Source organism: Odocoileus virginianus, chromosome 8, assembly GCF_023699985.2.
Source record: "Odocoileus virginianus isolate 20LAN1187 ecotype Illinois chromosome 8, Ovbor_1.2, whole genome shotgun sequence".
NCBI lineage: Eukaryota > Metazoa > Chordata > Mammalia > Artiodactyla > Cervidae > Odocoileus > Odocoileus virginianus.
This window is the reverse complement of record NC_069681.1, coordinates 74,579,450-74,593,647: the sequence shown is the minus strand read 5'-3', so window position 1 is coordinate 74,593,647 and position 14,198 is coordinate 74,579,450. Positions and strand designations below refer to the sequence as shown.

At 43.8% G+C, this 14,198-nt stretch overlaps 1 protein-coding gene across 1 annotated transcript in view; it reads left to right on the top strand.

Moving 5' to 3' along the window:
* FLT1 (fms related receptor tyrosine kinase 1) overlaps nucleotides 1-14,198 on the top strand; it is a 197,057-nt gene that overhangs the window by 31,248 nt on the left and 151,611 nt on the right. The window contains exons 2-3 of the mRNA XM_020882197.2: nucleotides 26-122; nucleotides 768-997. Of these exons, the coding sequence (XP_020737856.2) occupies nucleotides 26-122; nucleotides 768-997 (327 nt within the window). The remainder of the gene's footprint in view (nucleotides 1-25; nucleotides 123-767; nucleotides 998-14,198) is intronic.

Here is a 14,198-nt window from a genome sequence, read left to right as displayed (position 1 = left end):
ATACATTTCAACTTTTATTTTCCAGGATCTAGTTCAGGTTCAAGATCAGAAGGTCCTAAACTGAATTTAAATGGCACCCAGCACGTGATACAAGCTGGCCAGACGCTGTATCTCAAATGCAGGTGAGTGACTGTGTTGGTTTGGGGACGATCTGCTTGTCCTTCCTAAGGCAAAACCCTTCCCCAGGGGAGTAGAAAGGTGGCCTCCCAGAGCAGACAGGTAGGCGACCATGGTCTCTTGCCATCTGCTGAGTGCAAACCACATGCATCCAGCCTCCCATGGAGGGTGATTCATTCATCTACGGGAGAGAATTACTCACGCACAAGGAATCAGAGGAAGGGATGCCCTGAACATTTTGAGTTGTTTAAAAGTTTTTCTAAATGTGTTACTCTTCTGTAAAGCAGATGACTGAACTTAGGCCTCTCTCTCTCTCTCTCTCTCTCTATATATATATATATATATATATATATATATAATATTTATATAAAAATCAGTTGTCTCCGACTCTTTGCGATCCCATGGACTGTAGCCCACCAGGCTCCTCTGTCCGTGGGATTCTCCAGGCAAGAATACTGGAGTGGGTTTTCCTTCCCCAGGGGATTTTCCCGACCCAGGGATTGAACCCAGGTCTCCTGCATTGCAGGCAGATTCTTTACTGTCTGAGCTGCTAGGGAAGCCCAAGACATCAGGATGGAGCTTCGTAATGAAATGAATGCTTTGGCACTGGCCCCAGCCCTGATGTTTTGTTTTCTCCTCTGTGATTGCAGAGGAGGAGCTGCCCATGCCTGGTCTCTACCTGCAACTGTGAGCAAGGAAAACCAACGCCAGAAACTTAGCATCACCAAGTCTGCCTGTGGAAAGAACGGCAAGCGGTTCTGCAGCACGTTGACCTTGTACGCAGCTCAGGCAAACCACACCGGCTTTTACAGCTGCAAGTATCTCTCTACATCTGCTTCCAAGAAGAAAGGAGAATCTACCATCTACATATTTATTAATGGTAAGAGCTTCATTTTCCACGTTCTCTTTTCTGTAGCTGTGCAGCGGGTCATCAATCCACCTGGTCCATGGAAAGGGCACTTTTCTCATGAGTATGAATGACATGGGCCAGGAAAGAGATTCTACCTAACTGTTGAAACTTGTGGAGTGCATTTTAATATGTTTCTTGAGTGTCAGTTTCAACTGGAATTTTCATGGACCAGTTGGTCAACTGCATGCTCCCTGATGGGAGCGACTCTTGTCTGTTTTGTTCACCACTGTATCTGTGTCTCTTAGAATACTGTCTGGTACATCATGGTATGAATGGCAAGATTTTAGTTCTATTCCTTAATTGAGAAGCCCAAAGTAGAATACAAGATTTTTTTGTCCTTTCACACAACTGCATTCTCTGATATGCTGAACTTGTAAAACATTGTTCTTTACTAAATTCGTAAGGGTAGTGTTGCTAATGTTGCTTGAAGGTTACAAAATTAATTCCGTTCATGATACATTATTATTTCACGTTCACAAAACGAGTATTGTAATGATATAAGAGCTGGCACATGTCACTGCAAAGGGCAAAAGACAAAAATGAATCATTTTCTGGTTATGATTTTTGTCGTATAGTTTTTTTAAGCTTTCCCCTCCTTGGCGAATGAAGAAATGAAATAATGTTCAGAGGGAAGAAATGTAAAATCCTCAAAGAACTATAGAGTGACAGGAGAAATGGATCCCTGGAAAGAATCAGGAAGATGACTTGTCCCTTTGTTCTTCCTTGTTTCGTTCCAGCCAGTTTCCAAAACTTGCACAAGACTCTAGCCTTAGAGCAAGAGCTCTCAGAATGCATAAATCAAAATTAGCAGTCACTTGAAGACACAAACTCGGGTTAAAAAAGGAAACAACCAGTTGTCAGTGTCAGTAGCATTGTGGATCTCCCTCCCAGTGAGTTAAAGAACTGCATCTTTGCAGTGAAGGCAGCACCTACATAGACTTAGGCTTTGGCGGGAATCTTTTTTTTTTTTTTTAAATAAGGCAACTAGACAGTGTTTTACTGGAGCCTAGTATGTAATTTTCCAGATGCAGGGTTAGTCTTACAGACAGTAGAACAGTAAGTAGTATGATATTAGCAGTAGTATCTGAGCTCTTATCAGTCTGCCTTTTTTTTTTTTTGAAGGATGATTGCTTTACAATGTTGCATTAGTTTCTGCTATACAACAGAAGTGAATCAGCTGTGTGTATACTTACAGCCCTCTTTGACTGAGCCACTCTTCTGTTCTTGCTCTGCCAAACCCCTGTTTGCACATTTCGTACTTTTCTGGGTAGGTGGAGAACTGGAGGAGACACCAGCTTCCTAGCTAATCCCCACCATAGGAATGCAACAGCCCACTTAAAAATAAGAAGAGGAAGGAGGCCAGAGAGCTCTGCTTGGGGAAGGCAGAACCACCTTCCCCAAGATGGAAGAGAGGATGGTGGGTAGGACAAGAGGGCAGGGTTAGGAGAAGACACAGAAAGTGTGCCAGCGGCAGTGGGCCATGTCACCCGCTCAGCCATCTGATTGCTTTTCCTAGCTCCACATGGTAGGTTATGTTCTTTCTGCCGCTTGCAGAGGAAAGAAAACACTTCTGTTCCTGTCTCTCTAGCTTAAGTGGAGGCAAAATTCATTCATTCTAAAAGTCTCATGAAACCTTATCCTGTGGCTTTATTGGATCCAGAGTAGAAATGTTTCCCTGGAAGGAATAAGGAAGATGACTTGTCACTTTGCTCTTCCTCATAAAACATGACTTGTAAATCAAACACTTAAAATGAGTAAAAGAAGACCATCTCTGCTTTTTTTCCCCTAAGAAATAACAGTCAGTTATTACCCAGCTCCTACATTACTTAGTAGATCTCATGATTTATGGAGCCAGTAGGTAGGGGTACAGAAACTCTCAGCTTCGCTCCCCTTTGAAAATAGAAGAGACACTTAGCTATTTAGAACTATCTCCACTTCCACTGTACAACAGAGCAGATCTGGCAAATAACCATCACTCTGAGTGTCAAATTAGTTGTCAGTCTGGGCCCTGTGAGGGCAAAGTCCATGTCTGCTTTCATTACTTTTATTTGCAAACTGCCTCCCAGGTACAGTGCCTGGCTCATAGCAAGAGCTCAGTAATATTTGTCAAATGAATACACACAGCAATTAACAGGGCTATGTGGAATACTCTGTTGAAATTGACACTGAGGATGAATTCTAGGCCGAGTAGGAAAGAGCACCATCACTTAATTACTGCTGTCTGGTGTGAGGCTGGAGGTGTGAGTACTGGCTGCGGTGTCGTGTGTGTATTATGTCTGCTTTCTGGTAGAAGTCCACAAATATTAGCATTAAGTTACCAGTCCCAGGATCTCAAAGCTCCCACACAGTTTAGTTGGACAGAAGGAAATTCTCTATCCCAAAGATCATATTCTTGGAGAGGGAAAGGCTGCAAAATGTACTGTTTGTGTTTCACAGGATATTACTCTGGAATATCATGAGTATTTTGTGTATTCATTGGGAAAATCTTGGAGTCATTATTTTTAAATAGCACTAGTAAGAAAAATTACATTTGAGTCAATAGTAGTAACCATAGGAGAGCCGCTCAATCTTCTTTGTTTGTTAATCGATTTGATGAGCAGATATTTAGGAAACACTTATTGGGTATCTGTAACTATACCACTCTGAATAATAACATGGATTTTGTTGTCTGTTTCCTGGTAGAACAGTTTTGGTCTCATGATCACACTTTACTAAAATCCAAGTTAGTGAAGTGAAATGAGTGAAAATCACTCAGTTGTATCCAACTGTTTGTGATCCCATGGACTATACAGTCCATGAAATTCTCCAGGCCAGAATACTGGAGTGTGTACCCTATCCCTTCTCCAGTGGATCTTCCTGACCCAGGGATCAAACCGGGGTCTCCCTCATTGCAGCCGGATTCTTTACCAGCTGAGCTATCAGGGAAGCACAAACCCAAGTTAGCTGTGATGTAATTCAAGTCGTAACTTTTCCAAGTAGCCTAACATTTTATGCATTTCCTACTTGCATTCTCTTACTAATTTTATTTCTGAGAAAATTTGGCCTTAGGCTTCCATTTTTATTGATATTTACAACATTACAGGTTTAATTTTGTTCAGGGGCACAAAACTTGTCTCTAGAGACTCAGGATTGTCCCTGGGACTAGTAACTCCAACTGGTTCCTAACACACAGCTGTGATTACTTACTAGATATCAACTGGTTATAACTTATTTATTGTTGAATATTTACTCTAGAACATGTGATTGGATGATTTCTGTCCCCCATAAGAATGTGTAGATGTGTTGGCATTTTGCTTTGGTTTTCTATAATGATGAGAAACACTATTAGACATATCTTTTGAAAAGGTATAGATTTGGGGTCTAATAGAGTTCTGAGAAGGAACTGGCAACCCACTCCAGTGTTCTTGCCTGGAGAATCCCAGGGACAGAGGAGCCTGGTGGGCTGCCGTCTATGGGGTTGCACAGAGTCGGACACGACTGAAGCGACGCAGCAGCAGCAGAGTTCTGAGAGGAAGAATCAGGACTGCATAGCTTTGTCTACATAATTTCAAGTGCCATATATGGATTACAAGCAAAACTATTATTTAGATGTTCCCACCTGAGCACAGATTTGGCTATAACATCTGATATTGTATGTGTAACGTGAGGAAAATCAATATCACCACTTTAATATTACAGCTTGTATAAATCCATCATACCTCTGACATAATGCATTAAAATCAATTTAATTACTTGAGTAATTTTAGTTAGCTAATTTACTTAATTACTGATAAATTTAAATTCCCCTTAATAGAATATCTTCTTACATTTGTGGTTTCACTTTATTTCAACAAATGGTTTTGTTTCCATTATACTGTCTAATTCTTACAATAATTCTATGAAGCTTTCTTCTCTTCATTTTAGTATACAAGCAAAGGGCCTAAAATCCACTTCGCATGAGGCTACAAGGGGAGTGATGGAAAAAGAGTTAGCAGCAGAGTAAGGAGGTCAGATTCTCAGTGGCAGGAGGAGATCAGACAGGGCAAGATAAGACAGGAACAGCAGGCAGGGTCTGGGACCAAGGTCATTGTCATCATACTGTGGGAAAGGAGAGGTGATGGACTGGGGGGATTCAGTCCACCTTGGTGAGCTGGTGGGTCGTGGTGGAAAGGAGGAGAGATGGAGACCCTTGAAATCTGTAGAGGCACTGGGGCAAGTGGCCCTGGTCCCACAACGAAGGAGAGCTTTTTCTCACTACCTTACACTGATGCTAAGACAATTAACATCCTCTCCCGTTACACACTTGGCTTGATCCTGCCAGATGACTGTTGATTGAGAGTAGCTGAAAAATACTATATATGTTTTCTCAAAAAAATTGCTTTTGAGAAAATGAATGGAACTTCCCAGCAATTATAGCTACAAAAATCTGGGTCATAAAGAAAATTCTAAAACACTCCTCACTGTTGCTAATTAAAAAAAAAAAGATGTTAGCTGAATGGTCATGCCAGGGTTGGGCTTCCCAAGTGGCTCAGTGTTAAAAAAAAGAAAAAAAAAATCTGCCTGCCAATGCAGGAGACACAGGTTCAATCCCTGGGTCGGAAAGATCCCCTGGAGAAGGAAGTGGCAACCCACTCCAGTATTCTTGCCTGGATAATTCTATGGACTGGTGGGCTACAGTCCATGGGGTCACAGAGTCAGATATGACTGAGCATGCACGTGTGTGTGCGTGCACACACACACATATGCTAGGGCTACTTGCACACACATGCACGTGCGCACGTGCACACACACACACACACACACACACCAGGGCTACTTAGGTGGTTGGTGGTCATCCCTCTGGCAGAGAAAAATGAACATATTTGCATTTCTTTTCTAACTCTGGTACACACAAGAAATTGGGTCCAGATGAGCCTTTTCTAAGTTCGAGGATTTCATTGCAATTAATATTGTAATATACGAGTTATGACTGTAAAATAAGGAAACTGACCAGAAGAGATTTTAATGGCATCTCCAAAGTATTTAATACTTGGTCAGTGTCTCCAATTTGGTTAGAAGACCTTGAACTTTTGAGTTCCCCACGCTTTGAAATCAGCCTGAACCCCTCCCCTCTCCAGGGCCAAGATTGTCAGGGCTCTTGAAGTACATCATCTTCTCTCGGAGATTTATAGTTGAAAAGGCAAAGAGGAACGGGGACCTGTGTGCTGTGGTTGAGTGGATATCTTCTCATTCTTCCCTGTAAAAGAAACCCACCTCTTTTCTTCCGCTTCTCTCTACTTGATTGTTTTTCTCTCTGTGTCTATTAAAGCAAATGGTTTGGAGTGTTTTCACGACAGAGTTTCCTGTCTTTGGTTCTTCTTTATGTATCAAATGAATGAGATTTACCTAGCAGTTTCATTTCAGGTGGAAAAATAATCAGACACACTGGGTATATAACTGAAAAGTGGTAGAAACTCCAATATCCCAAGGATCCAGGGGGAGAATGATCACTGTGCTTTCACATAAATGTATTTAGTGGGAAAAAGCTCTGCATGGCTATGGACCCTCAAACAAATATGAATATTCAACACTAAAGATACAGACATTCTAAGACAGATTCAACATAATCGCTTATACAGCACTTCCGGTTTCCCTCAAGAGCTTTTGCATAACTCTGAGATAAATCACATTGGTGTTATTTCTTCCATTATATATATGAGAAAACAGCTGCTATGATCCGCTCAAGACAGAGTGAATGAAATGACTAGCCAGGAAGAGGATCTAGGTCAGACCCCCAAGGTAAAGGCTGTTTCCACTACACTGGGAGATTCAGTTACTGACTTCAAACTGTAGACCAGCGGTTGTTTTTGTCTTTGGGAATAGAGATTATGCAGTTACTACGTTCTATTAAATTTCAAACTCAGTGTTTTTCTCTTGAGGAATGATAGGTTATACTGGTTTCAGACTGTTTTTCTGAGTGGTCGGCCTTAGAGAACCAGACCCCAGTCCCAGAGAGCTTTGGGGTGTTACCTGACGGAGTCAGAACCTGTCGTCACTGTCCACATACACAGTCTGTCACCACTGCATTCCAGCTCACACCACAAGGTGAAGAGACATTTCTATTTACTAAGATGAGCAGGGCTCTTAAAAACCCCAACTGTTAATGAGCTGTGGAATCAAATTTGTGGGTTGTGGGATTTCCCTGGCAGTCCAGTGGTTAAACCTCCACATTTCCACTGCAGGGAGCATGGGTTCACTCCGTGGTCAGGAAACTAAGATCCTGCATGCTGTGCAACATGGCAAAAAAAAAAAAAAAAAAAATTATCCAACTAATAAAAATAATTGGGAAAAAAATTAGTGAGTTGTTATTAGCATTTAAAACAATAAAGCAGAGTAAATGGAAACTAAGTTTATTGCAAAATGCAAGGGTAACTATTGTATAGTGAAACTTTTTAAAAAATAGAACTTGTTTCCCAAACACACGCACAGATATATACGATACCCACATAAATGTAAAATACATGTGAGTGTGTGTGTGTGTGTGTTTGGGTCTGATGTGGAAAGTGCTTATTATTGTGGAACTCGGCACAATAAGTTTACAAGTTTCAGTCTGATTAAGTAAGGTAAACTTACTAAAATGGTAACAGGTGTGGCAGGGTCCTCTCTACACTTGTATTTGAGAAAACAACCCCCGTTTTGAGCTCCCTGGCGGTTTTGGCTCATCACCCCTGAGCCAGAGAACGTGGTGGTGAAAAGAACCCCTCTCCTCTAGTTGAGTGGCTCCCACCCTGGTGGATGCCTGTGTGCACCACACACTCATCATGTTCCTGAGACGGCGGGTGTGACCCAGGAGGTGCGGTCAGCAGGTGGCGTGCGTCTTTGGACGTGGATCACACACCTGCTGCCTGCAGGGCCCTGTTCGTTCTCTGGGAGGCACGAGCCACGTTCTGGCATCTTAGGGTTTTGGAGGCCCCTGGTCCCTCTCTAGGACTATGACTTCTATAGATTAGTGAGGCTTTTAAAATGCACAGGTTTAACTTTGTGAGACAATAGCTGTTGTCCAAAAACGAGGCTTTCCAGGGAGTGAAGAGGATGCCTCCAAGAGTCCTGACTGAGCCTCCCACCCCCACCCCCCGGGAGGACTTACTGAGATTCTGTGGATCGTTCTGCCCCGACACCATCTCCCCTGGACCCCTGCCTGGTCCAGTGCACCTCGAAGCACGCACAGGGTGCTGGGGTGACCCTGCTTAGCCGGATGACGGCTGAACAGTGGGAGTTTGTTGCCCTGCTGGCCATAGTGCATGGCAATTCCAGTCAGCATGACCATGAAATAAGTGGGAAAAAAAACAAGCAGGGACGTGGAGTAAAAGAGTAGCAATCTGCAGACTTACTCAGAGTCTGCTTCCACTTTCTTTTCCAGATTCACTCAGAGTCCACTTCCACTTTTCTCCAGATTTACTCCACTTCCACTTTTTCCTGGCTGGTGATGACATTTCTAAACCAGGGATGCACCAAAGGTGTCAGCCCCCCAGCCCACACCAAAAGGTCCCTCTCATTGCTTAAAACAGCTGACATTTTGTAGCAAGAAAAAAAAAAAAACACTTAAGAAATCAACTTACAAAAAAAAAAAAAAAGACCACTTAATGACAGGTCAGCTGAGTTCTTGTAGGTCTGGATTGCTTTACCAAATTTATGACATTATCTGTTATTGCTTGGTTACTGTCCAGGGTCTTGTCTGGTTTTCACAGCCAGTTTTCAGCAGGTACACATCACCCCTCCCGCCGCCTACCCAAAGAGCTGCTCGCCTCGCCCCCCTTACTCACTCCACATCCATTCTCACTCAATGCATGGCTTCTTCCACTTACTTTCCGAAACCTCTGTCTTTTTCTAGCATGAATGCTCCCATAAGAAGGGGTTCCCAAAGTTTCTGTCCCCGGGGGCTAAGACTGATGGTGCTTGAGCCCACAGGTATTGAGAAGAAAGTGTGCCAGACACCTTGCGCCCCAGGAAGCAGCCAGTGCAAACAGGTCGGGTGATGGCTCGTGTTTGCCATCCTTCTCACATCATTGCCTGATGTATTTGCCCAAGAGATGGAGCAACATGTTGGGGTGAACAGAATTTGGACTTAGCCTCTGGATTACTCATCTGGAAACCCCAGTGGGGTTCCTAAAATGGCAGCAGCTTGAGGCTGACCTGCATTAGCAGAATTCTACTCTGAACCATCCTCTGTAAAGAATTCCTAGAGGGAACTTACCTGGCACTCCAGGGGTTAGGGCTTCTCCTTCCAATGCAGGGGATGCAGGTTCAACCCTGGCTGGGGAGCTAAGATCCCATATGCCTCACAGCTTAAAAAAAAAAAAAACCCAAAACCTAAAAAACAGAAGCAATACTGTAACAAATTCAATAAAAAGTCCACATCAAAACAAAAATCTTTTAAAAAATTCCTAGGTATTTCCTTGCTTGCCTTTGCATATAGCTTCACCAAAAATCTAGAACAAGGTCAGGTTTTCCTGGATTTTTTTTTTTTTTTTTTTTTGATGAAGTGGTGAAAAAGAAGAAACAGACTGGGCTAGGATTTTAAGTAGACTCGGATGACATTGCTGGTTGGAGGTTTCCCTGGGGACCAGACCCCTCCCTATACAGCCTGGCGCTGTGCTCCCTGTAAGGCTGAGGCTTGAAGGAGATTATCTGTTCGATCCATCACGGGGGACAGCTGATTAGGACCACATGGCGAGAGTTTAGAGTAACTTAACTCTTATCCACTCTCCTTCCAGCTACGTGAAAAGTTGATGGAAGACATTCTTGATCTCATTAAGCCCTGCCATTTCACATTTCCCTTCTAGAGACACTTTTGTTATTAGATGCCAAGGGGCTTTGACTCTGGGAAGCGTTGACAAATGGTTGGGACAGAAGCCACATGTGGATTTGTTGAAAGTCAGGGGTGCCGCATCTTCTTTCTGGAACCCTTGCCCTGAGCCCTGGGTTCCCCCAGCACGTTCCTGGGAATTTCATCTTTAGATCTTGGTACGTGTGTGCCCGGTCGCTCAGTCAGGTCTGACTTTTTGCAACCCTGTGAACTGCGGCCTGCCAGGCTCCTCTTTCCACGGGATTCTCCAGGCAAGAATACTGGAGTGGGTGGTCATCCCTTCTCCAGGGGATCTTCCTGACCTGGGTCACCTGCATTGGCAGGCAGACTCTTTGTGCTGAGCCACCAGGGAAGGCCTAGCTTTTGGTGGTACCTGTCAATGAAAAGTTCAGGTCCTTCCTTCAGAGAAAGAGCATTTCCTGACGCTTGCGAGACTCCGTACCAGGAAAAATGGGGCATGCCAGGTCTTAGGAACCACGTAGCTAAGCTCTGCTCGCGATAACAGCGTTACGTGTCACCAGGCATTGAGTACAACTACGTAAATGCTTAAAAGTAATCAAATGAGCATTCTCTTGACTGAGCCACTTGGACAAGACTTGGAAAAATTAGTGATTGAGGTGCAATTATGAAATCTCAATGGCAGTGAAGTCCAAATGAAAATCCCGTAAAATTGACCATATCCTCTCATGTTTCCCCTACAAACAAGAAGGGTGGAAAACAGTCCATCAAAACTTTATGGTTTTTAAGGATTTGAAAAATGTCCTTCATGTAATTTCTTTAAGAAAAGTGAGCAAGGGACTTTTTCCAAGAGAAATCCCCTCAAGCTGAAAAGGCGTTAAGTTTCTGAGATTTCATAACTTTCTTTAACAATGGCAATGAAATGCCACCCCGCCTGGAGACAAGGAGGTTCCCTGTTATGATCCTGGTGGTCCTTGCAGTTCAGACACTCCTCAGTTTTCCTTTACTGTTGAAATATCCATTGTTTTGTCATCCGAGGCATTTTTGCTGGGTTGTGTTGGCGGTCGTGGCTGACTGTGCTATTATTAATACAATCAATGCACCGCCCTTCCTTCCTTCATCAAATACCAATTAACATACTATATTCATTTTTTTAATCTTATTTTATATTGGAGCATAGTTGATTTACAACGTTGTGCATTTCAGGTGTATAGACAAGGGATTCATTTATACATATTCATATATTTTTTCTTTAAAATTTTTTTCTGATGTACAGTTGATTTACAGTGTTGTGCCAACCTCTCCTGTCCAGCAGAGTGACTCAGTTATACACATACCTACATTATTATTTTTTTAATATTCTTTTCTATTATGGTTTATTCCAGGAGACTGGATATAGTTCCTGTGCTATGCAGGAGGACTTTGTTGTTCATCCATTCTAAATGTAATAGTTTGCATCTGCCAACCCCTAACTTCAGTCCCCTTTCACCCTTGGCAACCACCAGTCTGTTCTCTATGTCTGTGAGTCTCTTTCTGTTTTATAAACAAGTTCATTTGTGTCATGTGTTACATTTTGCAGATAAGTGCTATCATATGGTATTTGTCTTTTTCTTTCTGACTTCACTTAGTATGATAATCTCTAGTTGCATCCATTTTGCTGCAAATGGCATTATTTTAGTCTTTTTTATAGATGAGTAGTAAGTCCATTGTATATACATGCCACATCTTCTTTATTCACTCATCTGTTGGTGGACATTTAGATGTCCACATTTAGATGCTTCCATGTCTTGGCTATTGTGAATAGTGCTACTATGAACATGGGGGTGCATGTACCTTTTTGAATTAGAGTTTTGTACAGGTTCATGCCCAGGAGTAGGATTGAGGTGTGTGTGTGCTCAGTCACCTAGGTGTGTCCGACTCTTTGTGACCCCAAGGATTGCTGTATCACTTGGTAATTCTGTTTTTGGTTTTCTGAGGAACTATCTATTTATTTTTTTTTTTCAAATTCTTTTCCCATTTAGATTATTACAGAATATTTAGTAGAGTTCCTTGTGCTATACAGTTGATTCTTCTTGATTATCTATTTTATAGAGAGTGAAAGTGGAAAAAAGTGAAAGTGAATGTCGCTCAGTCAGGTCTGCCTCTTTGCGACCCCATGGACTCCACAGTCCATGGAATTCTCCAGGCCAGAATACTGGAGTGGGTAGTTGTTCCCTTCTCCAGGAGATCTTCCCAACCCAGGGATCAAACCCAGGTCTCCTGCACTGCAGGCGGATTCTTTACCAGCTGAGCTATCAGGGAAGCCCTGGTATAGAGTATTGTATATACATGAGGCTTCCCAGGTAGCGCTAGAGGTAAAGAAAGTGAAAGTGTTAGCCGCTCCGTTGTGTCCGACTCTTTGCGACACCATGAACTGTAACCCACCAGGCTCCTCTGTCCATGGGGTTTCTCCAGGCAAGAATACTGGAATGGGCTGCCATGCCCTCCTCCAAGGGATCTTCCTGACCCCGGGGATTGAACCTGGGTCTCCTGCATTGCAGGAAGATTCTTTACCACCTGAGCCACCAGGTAAAGAACCCCTCTGCTAGAGCAGGAGATGAAGAGACCCAGGTTCAATCCCTGGGAAGGGAAGATCCCCTGGAGTAAGTGTACATCTAAATTATATTTGAAACAACATGATCCAGGGTTCAAACTGGATTCAGTCCCCACTCGGATATGTGCAAAGTTTTTGTGCCGATTCCTTAATAAGAATAATGGTTCATACTTAGGTCTCACCGTGTTTTGGATGCCACTCTAGGCACCTGTATTGGTTAAGGATTTCATTCTCATAACTTCCTAATCCTAGGAAGCAGCACTATCATTTTCACCTTCTTTTCACAGGAAGGTTGAGGAACTGCCCATATAACTAGTCTGCAGTGGAGAAGGCAGCGCCTAGTCCCCTCTCCCGTCAGGAGTGCATACACGTAAAATGCTTAGTTTCAGTGTCTGGTGTGTAGTCCACTGCTCATGTGTTTGCTGTTAACTGCTGCTACTGCTACCGTCTTCCCAGCCTTGGTGTCCTTTTCTGTAAAATGGGAAGAGTTAGCGCTTTGTGTGGCTGTGGGGAGATTCAGCGGGAGGCCGCACACAAACTCTGTGCCTACACTTAGGAGGACTGTGCTGCGCTTAGTTGGCCAGTTGTGTCCAACTCCTTGCGACCCCGTGGACTGCAGCCCACCAGGCTCCTCTGTCCATGGGATTCTCCAGGCAAGAGCACTGGAGTGGGTTGCCATGCCCTCCTCCAGGGGACCTTCCCAACCCAGGGCTTGGACCCAGGTCTCCCGCATTGCCAGTGGATTCTTTACCGTCTGAGCCTTAATCAGTTGTAATTGCTATGGTGCAAGGCACTGAGCTGGGCAGAATAGAAACTACAAAGATAATCCCCTCAGTTTTCAAGGGCAGCAATTAGTGATGCAAATAAAACAGGCTACAACCAACCCTCCAGCAAAGCCCTATGGGAAGAGAGCAATAAGAGGGGCGTGGATGAGCGATGCTCCACCAGAGACAGCACCAGTGTTCTTGCATTCATCTTAGGTCTCCAGTTCAACATCACCCATCCTGGGAAGCTCCCCAGGCTCCCCCAAATTAGGTTTGCCCTCCCCTCACATAGGACTCATCTCACCAGCTCTGTGAGGACCAGGAGTGACTGTAATGCTCACTCTAATGGCTCCAGCCTGGGTGTGCCAGGGAGGAGGTGCTCAGAGATGTTTGCTAAATGAAAGAAACAGGGAGTTTTAAAATTTATATTGGTCTCACTGGTCCTCCTGGGCGTTGATGAGGAAATACAGGGCCACAGAACAAAAGAGCCACATTGAGGGCAAAAACACACACGTCACGTGACAGAATCACCATCCCCAAAATATCCAACTGACCAGAACTGTGACCTGGGATTAACCAAATGAGATCTGACAGGAATAAGTGTAAAGGACTGTATTTGGCTGGCAAAGCCGGCTGACTGCCCTAGGACTATGGGGAAGGAAGTAGCTGAGACAGCATATGTGAGAAAGACTTCAGGCTTTTAGTGAACTCCATGTTTAGCCAAGAACCCAACCTTGAACACCATTAACAGGTGGATGGGGTTCAGGATGAAGGTGGTGCCAGGTCTTGATGTTCAGTCACTCAGTCGTGTCCAACTCTTTGCGACCTCACGGACAGCAGCACACCAGGCTCCCCTGTCCTTCACCATCTCCGGAGTTTGCCCAAACTCATGCCCGTTGAGTTGGTGATGCCATCCAGTCATCTCATCCTCTGTTGCCCGCTTCTCCTTCTGCCTTCAGTCTTTCCCAACGTCATGGACCCTTCTGGCTCTTTGCATCAGGTGGCCAAAGTATTGGAGCTTCAGCATCAGTC